This window comes from Sander lucioperca, chromosome 1, assembly GCF_008315115.2.
Source record: "Sander lucioperca isolate FBNREF2018 chromosome 1, SLUC_FBN_1.2, whole genome shotgun sequence".
NCBI classification, from domain to species: domain Eukaryota; kingdom Metazoa; phylum Chordata; class Actinopteri; order Perciformes; family Percidae; genus Sander; species Sander lucioperca.
Genome location: NC_050173.1, coordinates 28,889,423 through 28,912,457, shown reverse-complemented (window position 1 = coordinate 28,912,457; position 23,035 = coordinate 28,889,423). Strand labels below are relative to the sequence as shown.

Genomic DNA, 23,035 nt, shown 5'->3' with positions numbered 1-23,035 from the left:
TAGAACTTCCAGTATGCTGTAACAAATACTTCCTCATTCCTGCCGTCCATACTTGTTTCCTCAACAGGTTTTCAGCAGATACAAATGGGGTCATGCAGCTCCAGGAGGGAAACCTCTCCTCCTCAACAATACATTTTCAGATGCGAAGTTTTGTTTCCTTGTGTCTCATCACTATTGCACCTACAGAGGAGGGAGGAGTCGGGACAGGAGCGTCAAAGATAAAAGCGCAGACAGAGTGAATATGCAGGGTAGCTGCTGTTACTGAGTCGAGATAAAGAGCTCAACATGGGTAACTGGATTATTAACAATGGACTTACATCCTTCATACTGGTGAGTGTTTTTTGTTTTTTTTTATTCACACTTTGAAATTACATTTTTCAAAATCACACAATCAGCTTTTGTGCCAAGTATCCAAAAAACAAGCAAACATGAATGTCAGTGTCCAGACTCCAAAGTCCTTCATTTTCAATATAAAATTAAACGATATAATTTTTACTGAAAAACTGCGCTACTTTTTTGATGGATCCTGGCTGTGTTCACAGGTGGTCTGGATGGGCATCAACCTCTTCCTTTTTGTCTGGTTTTACCAATTATACGATTTGGGTGATGACTTTTTCTACACACGTCATCTGTTAGGGGTGAGTAAAGAGAATAGACGTCAGCTTTTAAAAACATGCTTGTTTAACTATTCTAATTACAGACTCATATGTACATATATATTATTCCAGTCTGCCTTGCCCTGGGCCAGAGCTCCTGCTGCTGTCCTCAACTTTAACTGCATGCTGATCCTCCTCCCGGTGTGCAGGAACCTGCTGTCACTGCTCCGAGGCTCCTTCGTGGTAAGATCAGGATGTTCAATAAGCTTACATAGACAAAGAAAGGCCTGGACATAGTTTTATATTTTGCCTGTTTTTTTTCAGTCAGTATCAAGTGTTATATATCATATGATTCAGGGGAACCTACCCTTTCTTTTTGACATTACCTTTGTGTTACCATTAGCCTACCGTATTTAAAAAACAAACAAAGGTGAAACAAACTCGTGTTTTGTTGAATAACTTTATAGTCAACCAAAGTATTTAGTTTTTTCAATGTGAAAAGTCGTATTTTGGTGTTTTGAAGCTCCATGTGAAGTTTTTTTTTATATTCCTCATTAAAACACACACACACACACACACACACACACGAGATGTCACAACAGGGCGAGGTGCACCAAGGCACTGTCATTATCTTTTTATGGTGTGAGTATTTTCCTGCTTTCTAGTTTGACTGCTGTAAATCACGTCAGTTTTTTCTTTTAATTTTATTCTCTTGGTATTTATATACTTTAATGTTGTCACGCATTTTATTCCATGTTTTTCAGTCCTCTGCTCCTTGCTTTGTTGATAATGTTTTGCTAAGGAGTGTGGGCTGCATCTCGGTATACAAATAGTTATTATAATTTCCACTAAGGATTTTACACTAATTATAACAGTTCTTTGGGCAACGTTGTGCTATTACAACACATTAAATTGGCAAAACAAAGAGGAGTATTAGCTTTATGTTTTAACAGCATATCTGACTCCAAATTCCAACCAAAAACTGGACAATTCACCCTGATCCCTCTCTCCCTCAAAAGACTTGTCAGGTAGGTTTCAGAACCAGCTTTGGAAAGATGCTCTTTGTCTTTTTTTGTTTCAACTTTGCACTTTTGATCTTTCTTTCTTTAAAGTGTTGCGGCAGAACAATGAGGAAACAATTGGATAAAAATCTGAGTTTCCACAAGCTGGTGGCGTACATGATAGCTCTGATGACAGGTGAGCTTTTAGTCTTTTCTTCTCTCTGACAACATTCTTTGCTTAAAGATAAAAAGTAGTAATTGGTTAAGTTATAGATATTATACATCTTTTAAGTTTGGGTTAATGTGTATTTTACGTGAATGTGTAAAGCTTGTGTGTGTGTGTATATATAAACACACATATATATATATATATATATATATATATATATATATATATATATATATATATATATATATATATATACACACACACACACAGTGAGGAAAATAAGTATTTGAACACCCTGCTATTTTGCAAGTTCTCCCACTTAGAAATCATGGAGGGGTCTGAAATTGTCATCGTAGGTGCATGTCCACTGTGAGAGACATAATCCAAAAAAAAAAAAAAAATCCAGAAATCACAATGTATGATTTTTTAACTATTTATTTGTATGATACAGCTGCAAATAAGTATTTGAACACCTGAGAAAATCAATGTTAATATTTGGTACAGTAGCCTTTGTTCGCAATTACAGAGGTCAAATGTTTCCTGTAGTTTTTCACCAGGTTTGCACACACTGCAGGAGGGATTTTGGCCCACTCCTCCACACAGATCTTCTCTAGATCAGTCAGGTTTCTGGGCTGTCGCTGAGAAACACGGAGTGTTCTCTATTGGGTTTAGGTCTGGAGACTGGCTAGGCCACGCCAGAACCTTGATATGCTTCCACTCCTTGGTTATCCTGGCTGTGTGCTTCGGGTCATTGTCATGTTGGAAGACCCAGCCTCGACCCATCTTCAATGCTCTAACTGAGGGAAGGAGGTTGTTCCCCAAAATCTCCCCGGTCATCCTCTCCTTAATACAGTGCAGTCGCCCTGTCCCATGTGCAGAAAAACACCCCCAAAGCATGATGCTACCACCCCCATGCTTCACAGTAGGGATGGTGTTCTTGGGATGGTACTCATCATTCTTCTTCCTCCAAACACGGTTAGTGGAATTATGACCAAAAAGTTCTATTTTGGTCTCATCTGACCACATGACTTTCTCCCATGACTCCTCTGGATCATCCAAATGGTCATTGGCGAACTTAAGACGGGCCTTGACATGTGCTGGTTTGAGCAGGGGAACCTTCCGTGCCATGCATGATTTCAAACCATGACGTCTTAGTGTATTACCAACAGTAACCTTGGAAACGGTGGTCCCAGCTCTTTTCAGGTCATTGACCAGCTCCTCCCGTGTAGTTCTGGGCTGATTTCTCACCTTTCTTAGGATCACTGAGACCCCACGAGGTGAGATCTTGCATGGAGCCCCAGTCCGAGGGAGATTGACAGTCATGTTTAGCTTCTTCCATTTTCTAATGATTGCTCCAACAGTGGACCTTTTTTCACCAAGCTGCTTGGCAATTTCCCCGTAGCCCTTTCCAGCCTTGTGGAGGTGTACAATTTTGTCTCTAGTGTCTTTGGACAGCTCTTTGGTCTTGGCCATGTTAGTAGTTGGATTCTTACTGATTGTATGGGGTGGACAGGTATCTTTATGCAGCTAACGACCTCAAACAGGTGCATCGAATTTAGGATAATAAATGGAGTGGAGGTGGACATTTTAAAGGCAGACTAACAGGTCTTTGAGGGTCAGAATTCTAGCTAATAGGCAGGTGTTCAAATACTTATTTGCAGCTGTATCATACAAATAAATAGTTAAAAAATCATATATTGTGATTTCTGGATTTTTTTTTTTAGATTATGTCTCTCACAGTGGACATGCACCTACGATGACAATTTCAGACCCCTCCATGATTTCTAAGTGGGAGAACTTGCAAAATAGCAGGGTGTTCAAATACTTATTTTCCTCACTGTATATATATATATATATATTGTTCATCATTTATCAAGTGTGACAGATAACAGTAAGAAAAACATGAAGGAAACCTGAGATGATTACGAATGGAAAATTTAAAAATTTAGATACTAAAACCGTTCCCTCTTAATTTTCAAATATGACAAATTGTGATTGTCTGTTCCCACCAAGTAGGAGTATTGACTGAAGGTGTATTTAAAAGACTTTTCCCCATATCTCTTTTCAAAGATGAAAGGGAATCTTTACCTTGAGTACGGGGAATGCAAATATTTTAAAACATAGGCCTATCACGCTGTTGATTTGTTTTAACTATTTATGTAACTGAAAACTGACATTAAAAAGTATTTAAGTTCAAGTCAGCAACATTGAGTCTCTAACAGAAAGCCGATTTCCATAGGTAGTATATATAATGAAATAATGCAGCAGCAGTAACCCGTCTCTTCTCGGTGTTCTGACAGCCGTGCACACGGTTGCCCATCTGTTGAACGTGGAGTGGTTCAACAACAGCAGACGAGGAGTGTATGATGAACTCAGCACTGCTCTGTCCAACCTGTCGGACTCAGAAAACACCACCTTCCTGAACCCAGTCCGCAGAATAGACATTGTAAGCTATCCTAACTCATTCATTTAAAATAAGACAAACGTGGACATACAAAATCTCTTCATATCATTTCATTTTGCCATGTTTCAATATACATTGAAGGATTGTATGCTCATTTACAAGTTGAGAAAATGTTCCAACTTTTAGCTGAAACAAGGCTGTTTTGCATTGTGCGTGCATTGAAGTACACATTTTTAAGTCAAATCCATCTTCTCCACCATCTTCCCTCCCCTTGTTCTTGTAAACAAAAGTTTGCTGTTGTAAGATAATCTTGGCAGGCAAGGCTGTTAACAAGACTGTCTGGGACAAGAACATATGACGTAAATGCATAGGTAACACTTAACTTGAAGGTATCTACATAAGAGTGACATGACACTGTCATGAACACGACTGTCATGACACATGAACCCTAACCCTAACCATAACTTGTCACGACAAAACTGAATGACACTTACTAAAAGAAGCGTTATGTCATAAACGTTTTGGACTTCTTTATAATGTTTATGACATGTTCAAGACAGTGTCATGTCACTCTTATGTAGATACCTTCAAGTGAAGTGTAACCAATGCATATTCTGAAGATGTTTGGGGGACACTATAAAACTAAGACGCAATGTGATTTGTGGTCTTTTCTCGAGATTAAACAAGCAAATCTGCAAACATCTTCCTTTGAGTCTCTCTCTGCTTCTACAGTCCATGTTGTCACTCTCTTCTTCTCGGGTCTCAGAATGCGCAGCAGACTCCAACCTACTTCGTGTTCACCACCATCGCTGGTCTCACAGGGGTCATCATCACTCTGGCCCTCATCCTCATCATCACCTCCTCCATGGAGGTCATCAGACGCAGCTATTTCGAAGTCTTCTGGTACACCCACCATCTCTTCGTCATCTTCTTCATTGGTCTCGTGTTTCACGGAGCCGGGTAAGGGAAAAGTCGTAGCTTTCTTTTCTTTTTTAAAAATGTTGTTGTTGTCATTGCAAGCAGGTTTCAATTGTCTGTCCTATCTGCAGATTCATCGTGAGGAGACAAAAGAAAACGAATCCACCACACAACTTCACCTTTTGTAAAGACCGCAGTGATGACTGGGGAAAGATTCCTGAGTGTCCCATCCCTCAGTTTCAGGGAGGGCCAGCACAGGTTTGTCTTTTACATTTTTTTTTAAATACTGAGAAGCTGCAACAGCCTTTACTACTATTTCTAAAGCGTTGTATTTTCCTTCTCTTTTTTTTTTTATAGACCTGGTGGTGGGTGATCGGTCCAATGATTCTGTACATCTGTGAACGTGTGTTGCGTTTCATCCGTTACATGCAGACAGTGCAATACAGGAAGGTACGTTTGATTCATAATTCATCTTTACCCTTTGGGTTGTTTGATAGATAATGTGACGGTGACTTCACCTATTTGCTTTTTTTTTAACTTTCAGATCGTGATGCATCCGTCCAAAGTGCTGGAGCTGCAGCTGGTGAAGGACGGTTTTAAAATGGAGGTGGGTCAGTACGTCTTCCTCAACTGCCCGGCCATCTCCCAGCTGGAATGGCACCCGTTCACCATGACCTCCGCTCCCGAGGAGGACTTCTTCAGCGTCCACATCCGCTCGGCCGGGGACTGGACTGACAAACTCATCGACATCGTGCAGAATCTACCAGAGGGAGCACAGGGACCCAAGTGAGCACTTCTTTTATGTAATCTAGGGACTGGCGTGGCAAACTCAGCTCATGCTATGAATGCCATGGTATGTGGCATTGGTCCATTGCGGCATATTTGTCCCTAATAAAAAATAAACATTGAATAAACTAACTTTGTATTCTCAGCTGCAAGAAAGATTTTTTAACCTCAGATTAAGACATTGGCGATTTTAGACCCTTTCTAAATTTCATCTCCGCCCCCCTAAAAATTATAATAATAAAAAACAAATTTGTTTTATTTTTTTAAATTCTGAAATCAATTTTAGTGTTTCAAGTTAGAGTTTGCGAACTTATTTGTTAGTGACAGAGGACAAATAATTACAGGTTCAAAGTGCTTGAAACAGGTTGAATTTTCCTTTCTTCGCCGATGCTATGCACCAGTAACGCAATAAAGGAAAGGGTTAACAGAAACATAGTTTTGGCCATAACTTTTGCAAGGCACTGTATCTGTGTCACATTGTCATTAGGGGCTGAGCCCCCCTAAAGGTCTGATCCTAGAATCGCCCCTGGATTAAGACTAGGAGAACTTTAGAGCATATCGTCTGTACCCATAACAACGCAAAAAAACAATAAAGGGGCTGGTATGATGCTCAGCTACATGAAAGTATTACTCACTTTTGTATTAAGTGTTTGCAAGGATGAATTCATTTTAAACACTTGTTTAATGTTTTGGCCGTCACCTGTAGTGTATTTTCCTGACTAGGCCTACAGTTTATTTATTCACGATTGTTTCTCAGAATGGGTGTGGACGGACCCTTTGGCACAGCCAGCGAGGACGTATTCGACTACGAGGTCAGCATGCTGGTCGGTGCCGGCATCGGAGTCACTCCCTTCGCCTCCATCCTCAAGTCCATCTGGTACAAGTTCAAAATCTCCAACTCTAAACTGCGCACCAGGAAGGTAAAAACCCAAACGCCCATATCATGTCCAATCAGCCTGCTTTTGACATTTAGACCTGTAAGTCCTGTTATTGTCTCTTAAATAAATAACACAGTGTGTGTTTTCACAATCCGCCCATGTTAGAACGAATCATCAGAAGCTCTATTGTAAGAGGATCATTGTTTAACGTGCCTGCATCTGCTTCCTGGTTTCAGATCTACTTCTATTGGCTCTGCCGGGAAACACACGCCTTTGAGTGGTTTTCTGACCTGCTGCAGGTGCTGGAGAAAGAGATGGAGGAGAGAGGAATGGGGAATTTCCTCACCTACAAACTCTATCTGACTGGATGGGATCAAAATCTTGTAAGTGTGTGAATCAGTCAGAGTCCAGATAAACGGTGTGCGCTTTCAGCTTTACATCAGCTGTTATCTCTCTCTTTTTTTTTTTTTTTTTTTTTTCCAGCGTTTTCATGAAGGGGTTCACTTTGAAGAGGATAAAGATGTGGTCACTGGGCTCAAACAGAAAACTCACTATGGCAGACCCGCCTGGGACAAGGAGTTTGAACAAGTCCGCAAAGAGAACCCCACGTAAGATAAAATCCTCCTTAAAATATCTTTAATACCTTATTGAAGCTTTGTTTTTTTAACAATTGTGGAACTGTAGTTATTGTAAGTACTGCACTTGAGTGGATTGTTCTTGGTTACTTTGCACTTGTGTTTGCACCTTTCACATTAAAACTTTAACCTCTGAAATCTAACTCTTCATCGTGTTTTTTTAGGTCTGTGGTTGGGACTTTCCTGTGTGGCCCTGCAGTTCTAGCAAAAGTCTTAGAAAAGAAATGTGCCAAATACTCAGACGTGGATCCTCGGAAAACCAAATTTTACTTCAACAAGGAGAATTTCTGAGTGAAAGAAAACAAGAACACAGCATTTGGGCGTTTTAAGACAGACAACCTGTGGTACTAGCTGGGTGTGTTTTGACACTATACTGCACACTGATAAAGAAGCAGGGCATGTCCTTTTATCAGCAAAACTCAGGGACAGACTCTTTCATATCTTGTGATTCACTGACTCATGGCTTTTACGGTCAATTGCACTCAGATTTTCACTCATTGTACGACTGATTTGAAAGATGCACTTCTGGTGAAGCCCTCGTAGTTCCTGATGGCCTGAGGCTCTATAGATTATAAGGAAATATTTTACCGTTACAAGACATCAGGATCTCAAAGGTTTTGTCCGTGTAGTACACTTGTTGTTAGAACATCATATGGATAGCTACGGATATTTTCCTGTGTGAATGTCAGAAAAAAATGCCCAGATCCCAAATTTATGTCTTCTATTTTTCATTTTATCCAACCAATAGTCCAACACTCAAAAATTCAGTTTATTATCACATGCAACAAAGAAAAGCATGAACTCATCATATTTAAGAAGCTGGGGCCAGTGAATTGGTATTTTTCTTGAATGACAAACCGATAAATCAAAATGTTGATTTATTTTCTTTGGATCAATTGTTTAAGCCTTACATTTTTTCCACTCAAAAGAGAATTGGCCTATACGATCAAATACACTGTAAATACTATACATATGTTGTGTTCTTGAGCTTCTGTTACTTTTCTTAAGATTTACTGGTTAAGGGAACAGGCTCCTTGGAAACGGACAATGGTTTATTATGAACAGATTAAAGTCTGTGGCATTTCCTTCTCAGAGTGATAACACAAGTTAACCAGGAGGAAGTCTTCTGTCACGTAGCCTGTGGTTAATCATCCTCCAACGACGCGGAAGGACTTATTGTCACAGAAATTATTTTAAGTTTACTATTTGCTGTTTTTTCATCATGTTTCTTGTATACAACTCCAAACTCATTTTGAATAAATGAATATAACAATATCTTTTCTTTTTTTTTATTGACAAAACAATATCCAGACAAACAGTTTCCAGAGCCGATAACATGCAAACAGTCGGCTTTGGAGTAAAAGGATGAAACCTAACGACAATCCAGTCCTGATCTTTTTATTGGTTCAGCATTCATCATCCACTCAAATGTCTCACAAGCAACAACCTGACTCTTTCATACAGAAAATATGATAAAAAAAAAAAAAAAAAAAACTATACAATATTCCAAACTAAAATTAGACATCTTCAGACCTGTTTGAGCTCAAGGTGACAGGGTCAGTGGGGGTGGACCAGTTTGTGAGCCCTGAAATCCAAATGATGCATGTAAAAAAGAGAAAACAGAATACTTGTCAGAAATTACAGAGTTGCTCTGTGACGATACAATGGCTTCAACACCAGTGAATTTCCTGGAGGGAAGGAAAATGAACTGTTAAGGAAATCAAGAAAACTTCATCTTGGTCTACCTGAAACCTTTTTGAAGTTTTTTCTCAGTCAGACCATCAAGGCGCCCCTCCTGCAGTCTTCTGAATCTGCTCTTTGAGGATGAGAATGCTCTGCCGCTGCTCCGGGGGCAACATGGCGATCTGTTCTGGGGTCAGCTGCAGGACCTGCATAATCAGAGCAGCCTAGAGAGGGACAAAATAAAATTGTCAAACATACATGAGGTAAACTGTGCTCTGCCCTCAAAATAAACAAAATGTCACGATAAGAGCTAGTTGGGTGTCTCAAGTAATCTTCCTGTTATTCTGTGGTAATAGGAAAATCTGAATTCCTTAAGCCTTTATTGTGTTAAAACATCACCAGCTATTGTTGAAGTCAAACAATTGCTGCTGCATTTTCATCCCTGCCTCAGGTGATACATACTAGTATGACTTGCAACCAGTGAATGAGGATGCAAAAAAAAGGATAAGCATTTTGCTCAGGGGCAATTCAACAAGCAGCTAGACAGAGCTACTCTGTGTCTAGTCTATATCCACGACGTTACACTTACGGGATTGCTCCTGTTCCGCCAGAAATTCCGCCAGATGTCCCTCTTTTTGGCCGGATGTCCGTTACCTTCCGCCCTTCTTTGTGTTGTAATTTTAAACTCCGGCCGATTTATGAGGACTATGATTAACTGCTCCTCAGATCTCTGCAGGGTAAATCCAGACAGCGAGCTAGACTATCTGTCCAATCTGAGTTTTCTGTTGCACGACAAACAACTTTTGAACGTACACGTTCCACCAAAACAAGTTCCTTCCCGAGGCTATTTTGCAGCGGCACCATAGCTCCGTTTGGCGCTTAGCATCGCCCAAAACTATTGTGATTGGTTTTAAGAAATGCCAATAAACCAGAGCCCTTTTTTTCCCCATCCCAGAATGCTGTGTGGACTAGCCCGACCCTGCTCTGCAGCTCTGTGGAGGAAGGTCTGGCAATGCGAGACTACGTCAAGTCTAACCCAGACAACAGCTGCTTATTGATCAAGGCCTGTTTTATTTGTGTTAAGTGTACATCTTGTCTCTGGCAGTGGACACTAAATATCTAGATATTATTATGAAGGCCGTTTAAAGTGACTCTTGGTCCAGTTTGTTATAATACAGGGATGATAGATCCCAGACACCTACCTTCTCCTGGTCCTGTGTAGAGACCTGGCTCTGCCCCGGACTGAAGCCTCCTCCTGATGCAGGAACGCCAGAGATACCAGGGCCCTGCAGGACAAACATACCGTTTATCACGGGGGGGTAATAACTATCTATAGTAATAGCAATATTAATATCAATAGTAATTTAAGCATATAGCACAGATTTCTTTTGCATCTTTCTTCCTTCAAGTCACATTCAACTGACTTTTACAAGTTTTTTTTTTTTTTTAAATGTAATGTTAAGTAAATGTTTATCTAATTGCTATTTATAGTCTTATAATTGATGAGGAAAGGACAATTCCTTGTCAAAATTGACTTTTTAACAGTTTTGTGTGCAATGTAGCCAGTTTAATAACGTAAGAAAAACCATAAGCAAACAGCTGAAGCAGACAAAGACATTAGATGCAGCTGTTACCGGTCTTGAAGGTGGAGGAGCATTCGGAGCCATGCCATGAGGAACGGGGCCTTGCATTCCTGCCGCCATGGGAACCCTCTGAGCCGTCACAGGACCACGAGCGTCCATCGCCCTCGGGTCACGACCTGCATTAAGAACCAAAAACCACACTCTCTGTTCACACCTCATCATTGGATTGGAGTGTACGTCACATAAAAGACAATTATGTTTGAAAATGACTCTGGAAGGGAAAAGAAATTGATCACATGAAACATTAACATCAGAATCCGACCGATAAAGGATTTTTAAGGCCGATACCGATACAAATATTTGATGATTTAAAAATCCGATATATCGGCCAATATGTTGTTTTTTTTAAAAATCAGAAATGCAGAAAAAACAGATTTCCTTAACATTAGTTATTTGTAGTTATTTATGAGTCCTTACTAAAATAATATGATAATGCAGTTTAAAAATAATAGTTTGTTTTATTGTCTCAACAGAACAGAGGAACATCAAAATATATTAAAGTTCTGATAAATAAAATGTATAAAAATACAAACTTAAGATATGAAACTTGAACAAAAACACTAAAAAAAAAATCAGAGTGTTGCCAACAGGGACGTTGTAGAGCGCCCTCTGGTGGACAAACTATGCAACGCCAACACTCATAACATGGTTGAAGGGTGTTTCGTCCGTTTTTATTTTATTTTTTTAATATTCAATTATCAGAATAATTTCTCATTTGTCATTATAAATGATACTGATGAATGAATTTTTTTTTTTTTTTTTTTTTTTTTTTTTTAAATCGGCCATTATAGATGCCGATACTGACAGTTTGGAAAATGCCTAATATCGGCCGATAATATCTGCCCGCCAGTTGGGCTCTAATTAACATTAAAACCCTCAAATGTAAAAAAGGTGCGTTTGTAGCTGAGAGAAGTGTCCTTGAAACATTGTGACATGGATGACCTAAAAAATAAATAAAGGCGGTGTTAAATATAAGGAAATAGAAGTGTAAACACGGTAGTAAGAAAAAAGTTCTTATGTAAAAACCTCTCTCGTAAGGACAAAAGACTTTGGTTTTAGTGCCTTTTGGTTTGTCTACCAGCTGTGACTGAAACTGAACTAAGATCAACCAAAATGTCTACTACATGAACACAATCAATAATAATTTTAACTATTGTAAGTTTGGGCGCCTAGATAGCTCAGTTGGTAGAGCAGGCGCCCATATATAGAGGTTTACTCCTCGGCGCAGTGGGCCCGGGTTCGACTCCGACCTGCGGCCCTTTGCTGCATGTCATTCCCCCCTCTCTCTCCCCTTTCATGTCTTCAGCTGTCCTGTCAAATAAAGGCCTAAAATGTCCCCCCCCCCCCATCAAACTATGAAGCATCATCAGAGCAGCTACCTCTGGTTTCCATCGGGGGTCCGCGTGGCTCCATCATCTGAGGCCCCCTGGGGTCACCCATCATGTTTCGTGGTTCAACCATGGGTGGGCCTCTCATGTCCATTGGAGGGCCTCTCATATCCGGAGGGGGTCCACTTGCCATTTGGGCCATGTGTACAGGTGGGGCTTGGTGGGGCGGTGGAGCTCCCATGTAACCCCGGCTAAATACAGACACAAAATAAGAGCAATTAAATGATATTATAAAATGTAAACTGGCAAACTCAGAATTACAGATTTTTTATGGCTTAAAAAAAAGTTATAACAAGCCACAGCAACAGCCGTTTAAAGTATTTACATTCAGTAATTACCTCTCTGTTTTCAATGTCAGTGGTGGAGTACGCCATTCCCAAAAAAAATCTCAGGAATCAATGCAGCATGTGATCCAGCATTACTGTTTGTAACTTTGTCTCACAGATAGGAGCCTTTTTCACTCCTAATGCTGTATCACAGCTATGTCACTGCTAATGCAAATGGATTTCCATCCAGCATTTTCTGCTGCTTCACCTTTAGCAATTATATTATAGCACTGTACAGCACCTTGTAAACCTTTTTTTTTTTTGGTGCTTAATAAATAAACTACTTACTTAAAAGAATATTCACTGGCGAAACATGGGGTGGCTTTTATTGTGAAGCATTAACAGGAAACTCAATGCATTAGTCATTCGATCATCAAAAATGCATTTACGAAACAAAACATTCTTTGCATTTTTCTTTTAGTTGATCATTTTTTAATTTTCCGCAAGGGATTGCTGGAACAAGGAGAAGCAGCCACAGTGAGCTGTAAGATAAAGAGTTGTAGGCGACAGACTGCACACCTCCAACGTCTCGCCAAGGTAACCAACTTTACTGTGCCCTGGTGTTGTGTGGGGAAACTACTTGCACCGAGCATAGCATAAAATCCGATTGCAGTTGGAGTTATTTTTAACGGACTCCTCTATCATAACAACAAAAATGTGTTTGGTTGCGCTGTAAACAAATAGACTAGTTTCTCCACTGTTGTATTTCTCACAAAGTAGCTGCTCGACGAGTGATTGCTGCCTCCAAAAATCTGGGATCTGTAGTCTTAAACCACACTTATTACCACGACAACGTAAGGATTATAAGTTTAACGGCTTGAATTAACACAACTCTGAAATCCACACAACTGGTAATAGTATTTAGGTAATGGGATGTGGGTGGACATCTTACTTGGGGTCTATGACCTCTCCAGTGACATTCAGCAGAGTTCCTCCCCGGGGGTCATTCGGACCATCTCCCAGCAGGCCTCTGGGGGGGATGCCGCCTGGTCCTGAGTGGAGAAAATCATACATTCAACCACCTAAAGAAATACTATACCCAAACAAGTTGTTTTTGCTATTCACTGAGCAGGAAATGTTTTATGACTAATCCATTAAGAAAAGGCAGAAATTCCAGGTTAGGGAAACCACAGACACCTATTAACCCTTGTGTTGACTTACATTTTTGTTTTATATCAGAAAAAATGGGACTTAGAAATAAGCGAAAAATTTTAAATTTTAAACGTTGGAAAAAGCAAAAACAAATTGTGAAAAAAAGGCATCAAAAACGTCGGGAAAAAAGTGTTTTTTTTCAAGGTTGAAGGGAAGACAACAAAAGGGTTAAGGTGGAGTGTTTGCTCAGGTTAGATATATCAGGAAACAAAGAACAGTTCAGGGGTTGATAAACACACACCACAGTACACAGTGACCACATCAAACTGCCACAGCAAGTTGTCGCAACTCACAGGGAGATATCAGCAACACAAAAATGCAGGAAAACAATCCCATCGACATTAAGAGGGACATTATAGGTTTAAAACACATGGAAACCTGTCTGTAAAATGCATTAAAACAGCTTTTTTCCCCACACAGACACAAACGTCCTGACTTGAGAATATTTTCCTACTTGTGTCTTGTAACTCTGGTGTTTTTTGGCCATGAGATCATGACAGGAAGCATGCAGAGAGAAGATCAAGTAGAATGGGTGGGTCAGTGTTCAGTTGCGCTAAAGCATGTCAAACAGCATGAATGTCTACAGAAGTAAACAATAGGGCACAATATGTTAAATAAGGCAGGTGTAGATCTGTACCTACCTAACAGTGACTGGAACACTTGTATTTCTAGTATCCTTTTAGGTGAGCTGTGAAATAATCTAAACGATAGATAGATTGCCTCGCCCACATTACAGTTAAATGACGGCGACTCCCTGATGTAGTTTGACCGTAATCAAAATTTGTATTGTGTAAAGATTGTCTCATTTAACATGTCTGTTTATTTAGGCTGGCAAATAATAATTGAAAAAGAAAAAAACGGTCGTTGGTTTAGTTGATTTGAGACTAAACAGATTCAAGGTAAAGGGCAGGGGGCATTGTACCTCACATTAATTTGGATTAATTTGCATTTACTGCATTCTGTTATACAGCTGAGTGGGAGGAGAGCCCAGGGCAGGTTTATAAAAGAAGCAGCTAGAAGAAATTGATGGGGTAAAGGACAGGTGAGCTCCTGTTGACAGTGAAACTGTAGGGTGGATAAGTGGCAAGAAATTGGACAGATTTTTGACGACTGTTGCCGACAAACACGAACAAGGGCAAAACAAGAGAGAGAAGCCAAGAAGCTTGATTTTCCAAGATACATTGAAAGTACCATGCTGTTTGAAAGCACACTCAGCAATGGCATGTCATTATGAGTAAACAGAAAGCCAAGTAGCTCTTTATTTCCGTTAGCGAGAACCACAAATGTCACAACTAATAACTGCCATTAAAACTGACAAGGCAAAGATATAACGACAGACCTCTAAAATATGTCAAGCCATTATTTTCATTTTTAACCTTGCAGTACAGTCATTGATTATTATCTTTACCAACTGTGCGGTTGTTTAAGAGAAACTCTTAACAATTCAAATCTGATTGTTGAAATAAAAAACATCCCAGGTCGGAACTGTGTGTGAATGCTAATAATTTGATTTTAAGAATTCTGCATTGTATGTCTCATTTTAACTAGTTGATAAACAAAAAAGGCAGAGTTCACACTTCTTTTTTTATTTATTTATTTATTTATTTTTTTTAAATGGAGGAGAAGCGTCAAACCTGTGGATGACTGGCCTGGTTTGCAAAAATGCAAAAATGTTTATCCATCCCAAAATCTGCAACATGTGGCCTCAGCAGCTATGTTACATCTTATCTTAAACCACGGGAGATCTCCTGTGGTCCACATCAATCAGTCTGGACCAATGACAGCGTAAGTCTCTCCCAAACTTTCCCATAGTACAAATAGCAGACTGTGTAATTAATCCCCAGAGTCAAAGTAATGTTATAGAGACAGGGAGGTTTTCATGCCATCTCTCTCTTAAATGTCAGACATGAGCCCATGAACAAAACATCCAAACCACCATTCATCTGTCAGCATGGAAAATGTTTGTTGGTGCCTACAATTCAAACACTTGAAAGATTATGGTTCTTTTTTCCACTACAGGACCAGGACGGGTGCACCAAGCCGGTAACCTGCGTCAAGATCAGATTCACACCCGCACATTGACTGCAGGTCACAGAAGACAATCAACTAGCCAACCAGAGAAGACAACCTTGTGTGCTGAGCTGACGAGGCCTGTAAAGCATTTTCAATCTCTTTCACAGCTTCTTAAAAGGTCCCATGGCATGAAAATGTCACTTTATGAGTTTTTTTAACATTAATATGAGTTCCCCCAGCCTGCCTATGGTCCCCCAGTGGCTAGAAATGGCGATAGATGTAAACCGAGCCCTGGGTATCCTGCTCTGCCTTTGAGAAAATGAAAGCTCAGATGGGCCGATCTGGAATCTCCTCCTTATGACGTCATAAGGAGGAAGGTTACCTCCCCTTTCTCTGCTTTGCCCGCCCAGAGAATTTGGCCCACCCATGAGAAAGAGAGAGACATCATGGCTTGCAAACAAGCAAAGTGGCAGTTGGTCAAGGCCACACCCCCACCCTCCATCTTGCCCCCCTCTCTCCTCCTCAATAGCTTTTAAAGCTACAGACACAGAAATGTCACATACTAAGTTAAGCTCATTGTGGGACTGGCTCTAGTGGCTGTAATTCTGCACCAAGGCTGAATTTCGAGAAAGAGACTTCAGATACAGTATTAGGGGACCACTAAGGCCTATATAAAAGCATCCAAAAAGCAGCATGTCATAGGACCTTTAAGTGCTCTTTTGTATTGACGGCCATCAATGCAGTCATAGGAGAAGAGTGCTGAGAGCAGGAAGCCTGCAATGTCTGCACAAACTGGCCTCAAATGCATTTGTATTTTTGTTATCTGCAGTTGACCAATCTACTTACTATGCACATGTGACTGGTGTATTTATGCTACATCCTTCCACCAATGCAAAATGTTCTGACAACGGTACTATGGAAATATCAAAAACCACACAATAATGTGTATTTCACACATGTATCATTCCTCTGTGTGTGGTACCTCTCTCAATACTTAGTTTAGAGTTTTCCTATTTCAACATAATCTTCGTAAGAGACTGAAAAGCCAGGACTTCACCCTTTCTTGTTCACATATTTTTGTGCTACATTTGGCAATTTCCCTTTACGGTTTAGTTTTCTTTTTTGGTATTGTTTAGCTTATGTACAGTATATTTAACATGAATTCTGTTAATTCAGATAGTTTTACCACAGAGTTTTACACAAAAACATTTTACAGTCACACACTAACATTTAACATGCTCAACAAATCAGTTTATCTATATATATTCTCCTTTGATGTATCATATTACTGTGTTCTGCTACAGACACACAGCTTTGTCAACCTCATTTAAGTTGCGTTCAGAGGACATGTGCTACTTTTCTACTGAGATTAAATAACTTTAGGTTAAACTAAAAGGTTGTGTGAATTTTAAAACTATCTACAATACTCTTCCATTTAAAAATGTAAAATAATTATTTGGCTCGGCTTCAAAACTGACAATGTAATCACGCAAAAACATTTTCATCCTGGAAAATGTGTTACTCCTGTGAAACCTGTATCTGTTGACGTGCAGTTTCACCACTTTCCCCCCACCCTCATGACACGGCACATTCTGCTTTAGTTATGGTAATGCTCAGACATCATAATCTTTACACAAACGGGCTTAACACCTACTTTAAAAAGGAACACGCCGACTTATTGTGACCTTAGCTTATTCACTGTATCCCCCAGCACTCCAGGCAAAACTCTCTGCTCCTCACCACAGAGCTTCTCAGGTGCTGCGAGCAAATCACTCCGCCCAAGTAGCAGTGCTTCGCCTTCTGAGAATATAGTTCCCAGTATGTATACGGTTAGAAGATGGCTGTGTCTCATGTGACCTTGTTATTTGTACACGCTGTGACTATACAAATCACAACATGTAAATAGAAAAATGTTGGCGTTCTTTTGGGAGCAGCAGGCTAGGTGGAGCCGGTTACCTCCAGGATCTGTGCTAAGCATGGCTAGCGGTGGGGGCGTCAGACAGAGTTACAACACGCACGGAGATGAGAAGGGTATGTATCGACTTGTCTAACTCTGGGGGATACGGTGAATAAGCTAAAGTCCCAATAAGTCAGCGTGTTCCTTTAAAGGCTAAATAAAAAGATTCATATTTGATTATGGTGGACATGCAGTCTAACAAACTGTAGAAAACTAACCCTAACCCCAGAAGTGCCTCTCCATAACAGTCCTATGACCTGACTGAAGAACGGAGGGAGTACAGTGATACCTTGCGACCGCTCGATAGCTGCTTGCCCAGACGATCCTGTGGGAGAATGCTGAAGGTTTCCTGAGCCAGCATTAAAGTGAAAAGAACAGGAGACACAAGACTCAAGAGAGCAAAGCAGCACTTTGGAGAGCATTTTGAAGCATGCTCATGACAATAATGAACACACACACAGATTTTCAAGAGTCAAGCTGATAATATTCTCATAAAGCACCTTGACTATTAACAAGGCTCTGGTGACACCTAGTGATCCCAGTGAGCCATGACATGTGCAAAGCTCTAACATAAAATAAAGGTAATGGTAATAGGGTACTGCAGGTATGGCTGCAGTCAAAATAAGTGCAATTTTACATGTTACTGCTACAAAAACTGAACTGGAGAATAGCTTAAACCATTGCATTACACAGTACTGGTAACAATGCATGACTGTAGCTTTGTTTGCTACAAGAGCGATGAGGGGGAAGGTTGCTTGCGCTGCTGCATGACAATTTAATGTATAACAAATAGATAAATAAAAAATACAAAGAAATGATTTGGTTTGGCCAAATCTATTTTGGTGATCTGCTTAAATAAAACACTGCAATGTGGTGGTTCATTGGAAAAACTGCAAAGCAAAAAACATTGACCCTGTTTTTTGAACAACTCGTTACATTCATTGTTGGTTTACTATTAAAGACGAAAACATTTGGTAGCTGGAGTGTGGCACCTGAATAATCATAACTATATATATATATATATATATATATATATATATATATATATATATTCTTAATTTGACATGGATTACTGAATGTTTAACTACTTTTTTTAAAGGTTTTTAATTAGTTTTAACTGCATACACAGCTTTGCTTTTCTATTATCATGAAAAAAAAAAAAAAAAAAAAAAACTGTAAAACTATTTGTCCAACATAACTTATAATCCTTAAAAACTTAGCACATCTTATCAGTGGGCTCATTCTGCATGAGGAACAGGTGTAATGAAACCCTCACACATTACTCATCAATGGCCTTAGTAATCTATTTAAGAAACACAAAGATGATGCTACCACACCCATTTCAGTTTGTGATGCAAGTTTTCATGCAGTTTGATGATGATGATGATTACCTGGAGGTCCGACTGGTGCTGGTCCTTGTCCTGGTCCTGGTACAGGCATTGGTCCAGGGACAACACCCATGTTGGGGGGCTGCATCATTTGAGGGGCTCCATTGACATGCATTCCAGGCTGATCACATGACAAAATAAAAAAAGATGTAATTTAACCTCAACCTTAATCTTGAGAGCCATACCTCTGAGACTCAGTGAGATTTCCACCTTTGATCAACTTTGTTTCATCGAGATAATTAGTAAATGATCACACTACCAGACTACAAACAGCAAACACTGTTCTCATCAACATTTATTTATTACCATCATCAGAGTCGCAACATCACATCCTTTTTCAGGGTAGAGTGCGGGACTATTTTGTAGAACAGAAGTGTGATGTGACCATTACCTTAAAGAGTGAAAGACGGTTGTACTTACCACAGGCTGTGGCTGAGACACTGGCGCGCTGGGTGGAGCCGGAGGTGGGTTGAGCGGTGGTGCTCCTCCTGCCTGCCCGCTGGGAATCAGAGGCTGAACTGGTGTTTGACGGTGGAGCATTTTCTGGATGTGGAGTATATGGAAGAGCATCTCTCAAAAATGTGTACTTACTGGTTCAAAGGTGTAGACTAGCTTTCAGACCCTAAGACTAAGGACAAGGTCACAGTCAGATGAACCTTGCTTCAAACACACATAAGACCATTCTCAAGCAGGTCTCCTCTCACCAAGGCTATCTCAGGGTCAACAATCCGCATGACCACTTGGGCCTGCAACAGAGCATAGGCCAGCTGAGGGTTCTGCAGCAGCATGTTCCTCGCCTCCTGGGGACTGTTCTGCACACACAGCTGGAGAGAGAAATCACATTTTCACAAAACGGAATCTTGAAATGATGATATTATACATTGTGAAAAATCACAATTGGGCAGAGCAAAACAACTAAACTTTTCCATTAAAAAAAAAAACCTTTGTGTTATTTTACCTCCTGACAGGTTAGACATACCCATAAGCAACCAAAGTGGCTGCATCGGCACAAACAAGGACGTGCAACAATATCTGTGGGATCAGGATTGGAGCCCAAACGATCCCACTCTGATCAGTGTATGGAGCTGTCCTACTGACACAAGCTTTGATGCAACAAAACGCTTTTCCAGTCGGAGGAAAAAATGTCTGCAGTGTGGCGTTTCTTTGAGCCTAATGAACCAGACTGCCAGATGTGCAAAAATAAGCCTTCCCTGGAAGAGCTGAGAGAGACAGACTGTACAGCGCAACCTCTGTTAATGAAAGGGAAGGATGAGCATGTGCAGACAGTTGTCACACTGAAGGTGATTCAAATTGCGAGAAACATTTGTCACCATCTTTTTAGGGGACTAAAAGGAGTAAGCAGCATTAAACGTACAGTTTAAAAACAGGACTTTTGGGGGAAACTATAATACTTACAATTATATTCCTTTTCAGATCTGTTTTTGTTGCTTCCGTTAAGTTCCCTTTGGTAGTTTGTAATATTTGAAAAGCTCTGCAACATTCAGTATGTACAATCACATTTGGGTTTTATACTTGAAAGAAAGTCCTAATTTTATTCTAGAAGAAGCCAGCTAGCTTCAAAGTGGTTATATGCAGCAATATGTGAAAGCCAGACGCTATATCTTCTGCTCTATTTTGGGAAGTTATTCAAACATCAGAGCATACAAAGATCAGAGTAAAAATTGACCAGAACACATAACCCCAGTCCCAGAGATCAATTTATAATAATGGAGCAGGCGTCACAGCCCATTAACCCTTTCAGTGCCCAGCCAAAAACTCTTGTACTACTTACATTTATTAGCCCCTCAAAGTCACTCATTATCTTAAAATATGAATGTACTGCACATTTTCTTTTTCAGAAAAACTAGGATTATTTGAAAAAGAAGAAAATCTTGATTAGAAAATTTGGCATTTAAGATTTACGATATATATATATATATATATATATATATATATATATATATATACACACACACACACACACACACACATACATACACAGAATTTAGGTTTGCCTGAAGTTGTCAAATATGAGCTTTCATAATTGACAACTTAACTCTTTATAGAAAAGTAGTTCAACCAATCAGTAACATCTGTGAAGTTTTTGGTGAAAATGACCAGAACTACTGGCTTACAACAGCCTCATAACCAATAAATCAAATAGATTTTTGACTTTTACTCAGGTTTTACTCAAAGCAAACCATGTCACTGCCCTTTCTGACTTCATAGGATTTAAGGGTCAACGACTAGAATGTGAATTATTTACAAAATCATCAAACCAAAAAACAGAAGCAACTATTCAGTGAGTTCTTTACAGCCTCTTCCGCCATTAAGTAGAATGGGACACAACCTAACTTTGATGATCACGTCGATTGGATTGCCATAATAACACACAAGCATGACAGCTCATTTTGCTGATAAGGACCAGGGATATTGATATGTTGACTGTGAGGTTGACCAATCAGTCGGTTATTAGCCTCATTTAAACAGTGAGAGGAAGCCGGTGTTCTGCTGGTACTGATGAGGCTTAGCAGCACTCAAGATGGTTCTGGTGTTCATGCTAAATTAATCAATTTTAAATGTCTATATAAGAAAAGGCAATGATAGGTCATTAACACCTGTACTAGAAAACTGAGTAACAGAGGCAGTAAAACCAGCCTACCTTCATTTGTTTCATTAGTTCAAACATCTGCTCAGGTGGCAGACTGGCCACAGCTCTGCTGATGGACTCTGGGGCTTCCTGTGGCTGGATGGTATCTCCATAAGGAGACTCAATAATGGGGGCTCCTGTTCCCAAGCCTGTGCAAGCCAGAAATAGCAGAGAACTGTAGCTTTGCACAAACAAATCCAATTCAACACCTTAGTTTGAAACAATGCCAAGAGGAACTAAGCGCTTACTTTTGAGCTCTTCCTTGTTTTTCTCACTGGCTGCGTTGTCAACACGGAGAGCCCGACCACTGAACTCTCTCCCGTTCAGGTTCCGCATGGCACTAAGGGCCGTCTCCTGGTCTTGATATTCACAGAAGCCATATCCCTTTGGCTTTCCTGTCTCCCTGTCATACACCAACCTGAGAGCAAGAAGACACATATCATCATGTCTGATTGTCCACATGGTTAGAGATGACTATAACAATCAATTTAAAAATCTATACGTGAAAAATAATGTACATAATCATTTGGGTGTACAAGACAGAATTGTTGATTTGTTCATTTAATAGCAAAAACACTGACTCTGTATCTGGAGTTTGGAGCACATGATGATGGCGAACACAACTCTTTCACTCACCTGAAGCTGACAACAAGTCCCACTTCAGAAAAGATGTCTTTCAGTTGTTCCTCTGTGGCTTCATACGGAATGTTTCCCACTAAATAAAATATGAGATATGAGAAACGTTAATAAAAAGCAATAAAAAGAACTTAACTTTATCATTTAAAAGTATGTATACTCGTTCTTGAGGTAGCTAACGTTACATTTGTTACCTCGTTGCCGAGCTAACAACATTAGCCGGCTAACGTTACCTATGTTAGCAAGCTTTCATTCATTAGCCGTTGGTGTATCGACTTATCGTGTATTACCTAGCTAACGGATAAAACTGCCAGTAACCGGCAACAAACTTACCAAACACTGATCGTAATGAACGATCAACAGCTGGGTCTCTATTCGCGGCGATAGCGGCAGCAGCAGCAGCGGCAGCAGCAGCAGCTACGTTCGCCATTTTGGGGACACAAATGAATGTAACGCCAGGAAATTAGATTGATATCCGTTTGTGGGCGAAATACATGGGAAAATGCCATAAACATAAAAGGCCACATTCAAATAGAGCTCATATTCTGCATAATGATTTTTATTATTACCCTTAATGTCTTAAGCATCCAAGGCCAACTTGCCACGAGCTACGAGATTGTGAAACGATGATTTGTGTCCCCATAGAAGCCACAAGTCCGCATGAAATCAACCTTGTTTTAAGGAAAACATGTTTTATTCGCGGTGTCATGGAGAAGGACTAGCTACACACATGGATGTATTAAGAGAACCGTAGCCACTATCCTAAACGTAACAGCGACGTCTCTGATTGGTGAAGCTCGTTGTTACCATGG

The 23,035-nt window shown here is 40.0% G+C and overlaps 2 protein-coding genes across 5 annotated transcripts; one reads left to right on the top strand and one right to left on the bottom strand.

The window, feature by feature from the left end:
• Window positions 1-173: 173 nt before the first annotated feature.
• nox1 (NADPH oxidase 1) lies at window positions 174-8,858 on the top strand. The gene is made up of 13 exons (XM_031303041.2): window positions 174-330; window positions 543-638; window positions 729-839; window positions 1,709-1,793; window positions 4,067-4,212; window positions 4,937-5,130; window positions 5,220-5,346; window positions 5,446-5,538; window positions 5,633-5,874; window positions 6,632-6,794; window positions 6,989-7,135; window positions 7,236-7,360; window positions 7,552-8,858. Exons 1-13 carry the CDS (start codon window positions 286-288, stop codon window positions 7,676-7,678), a joined length of 1,701 nt encoding a protein of 566 aa, XP_031158901.1. The 5' UTR covers window positions 174-285; the 3' UTR covers window positions 7,679-8,858.
• cstf2 (cleavage stimulation factor, 3' pre-RNA, subunit 2) lies at window positions 8,661-22,733 on the bottom strand. 4 transcript variants are annotated; one of them, XM_036001719.1, is made up of 15 exons: window positions 22,557-22,733; window positions 22,224-22,302; window positions 21,836-22,005; window positions 21,600-21,736; window positions 19,642-19,761; window positions 19,358-19,480; window positions 18,941-19,058; window positions 17,839-17,898; window positions 14,034-14,048; window positions 13,320-13,419; window positions 12,093-12,292; window positions 10,705-10,829; window positions 10,273-10,356; window positions 9,133-9,294; window positions 8,661-8,972 (listed from the first exon to the last, which is right to left on the bottom strand). In XM_036001719.1, exons 1-14 carry the CDS (start codon window positions 22,651-22,653, stop codon window positions 9,169-9,171), a joined length of 1,554 nt encoding a protein of 517 aa, XP_035857612.1. In that variant the 5' UTR covers window positions 22,654-22,733; the 3' UTR covers window positions 8,661-8,972; window positions 9,133-9,168. The 4 variants fall into 4 exon arrangements, with proteins under 4 accessions (XP_035857612.1, XP_035857613.1, XP_031158902.1 ...); XM_036001720.1 differs by having other exon boundaries at window positions 9,140-9,294; XM_031303042.2 differs by lacking the exon at window positions 14,034-14,048.
• Between the last annotated feature and the right edge of the window lie 302 nt (window positions 22,734-23,035).

Excerpts from the sequence above, each read along its gene's own strand:
- nox1 (XM_031303041.2), top strand. The coding sequence starts at position 286 with ATGGGTAACTGGATTATTAACAATGGACTTACATCCTTCATACTG. Across the intron at positions 5,875-6,631 it reads GAGGGAGCACAGGGACCCAA|AATGGGTGTGGACGGACCCT; the intron begins GTGAGCACTTCT and ends ATTGTTTCTCAG. Across the intron at positions 6,795-6,988 it reads CTAAACTGCGCACCAGGAAG|ATCTACTTCTATTGGCTCTG; the intron begins GTAAAAACCCAA and ends TCCTGGTTTCAG.
- cstf2 (XM_036001719.1), bottom strand. The coding sequence starts at position 22,653 with ATGGCGAACGTAGCTGCTGCTGCTGCCGCTGCTGCTGCTGCCGCTATC. Across the intron at positions 21,737-21,835 it reads AAACAAGGAAGAGCTCAAAA|GCTTGGGAACAGGAGCCCCC; the intron begins GTAAGCGCTTAG and ends TGGCTTGCACAG. Across the intron at positions 12,293-13,319 it reads GGAGAGGTCATAGACCCCAA|CCGGGGTTACATGGGAGCTC; the intron begins GTAAGATGTCCA and ends GTCTGTATTTAG.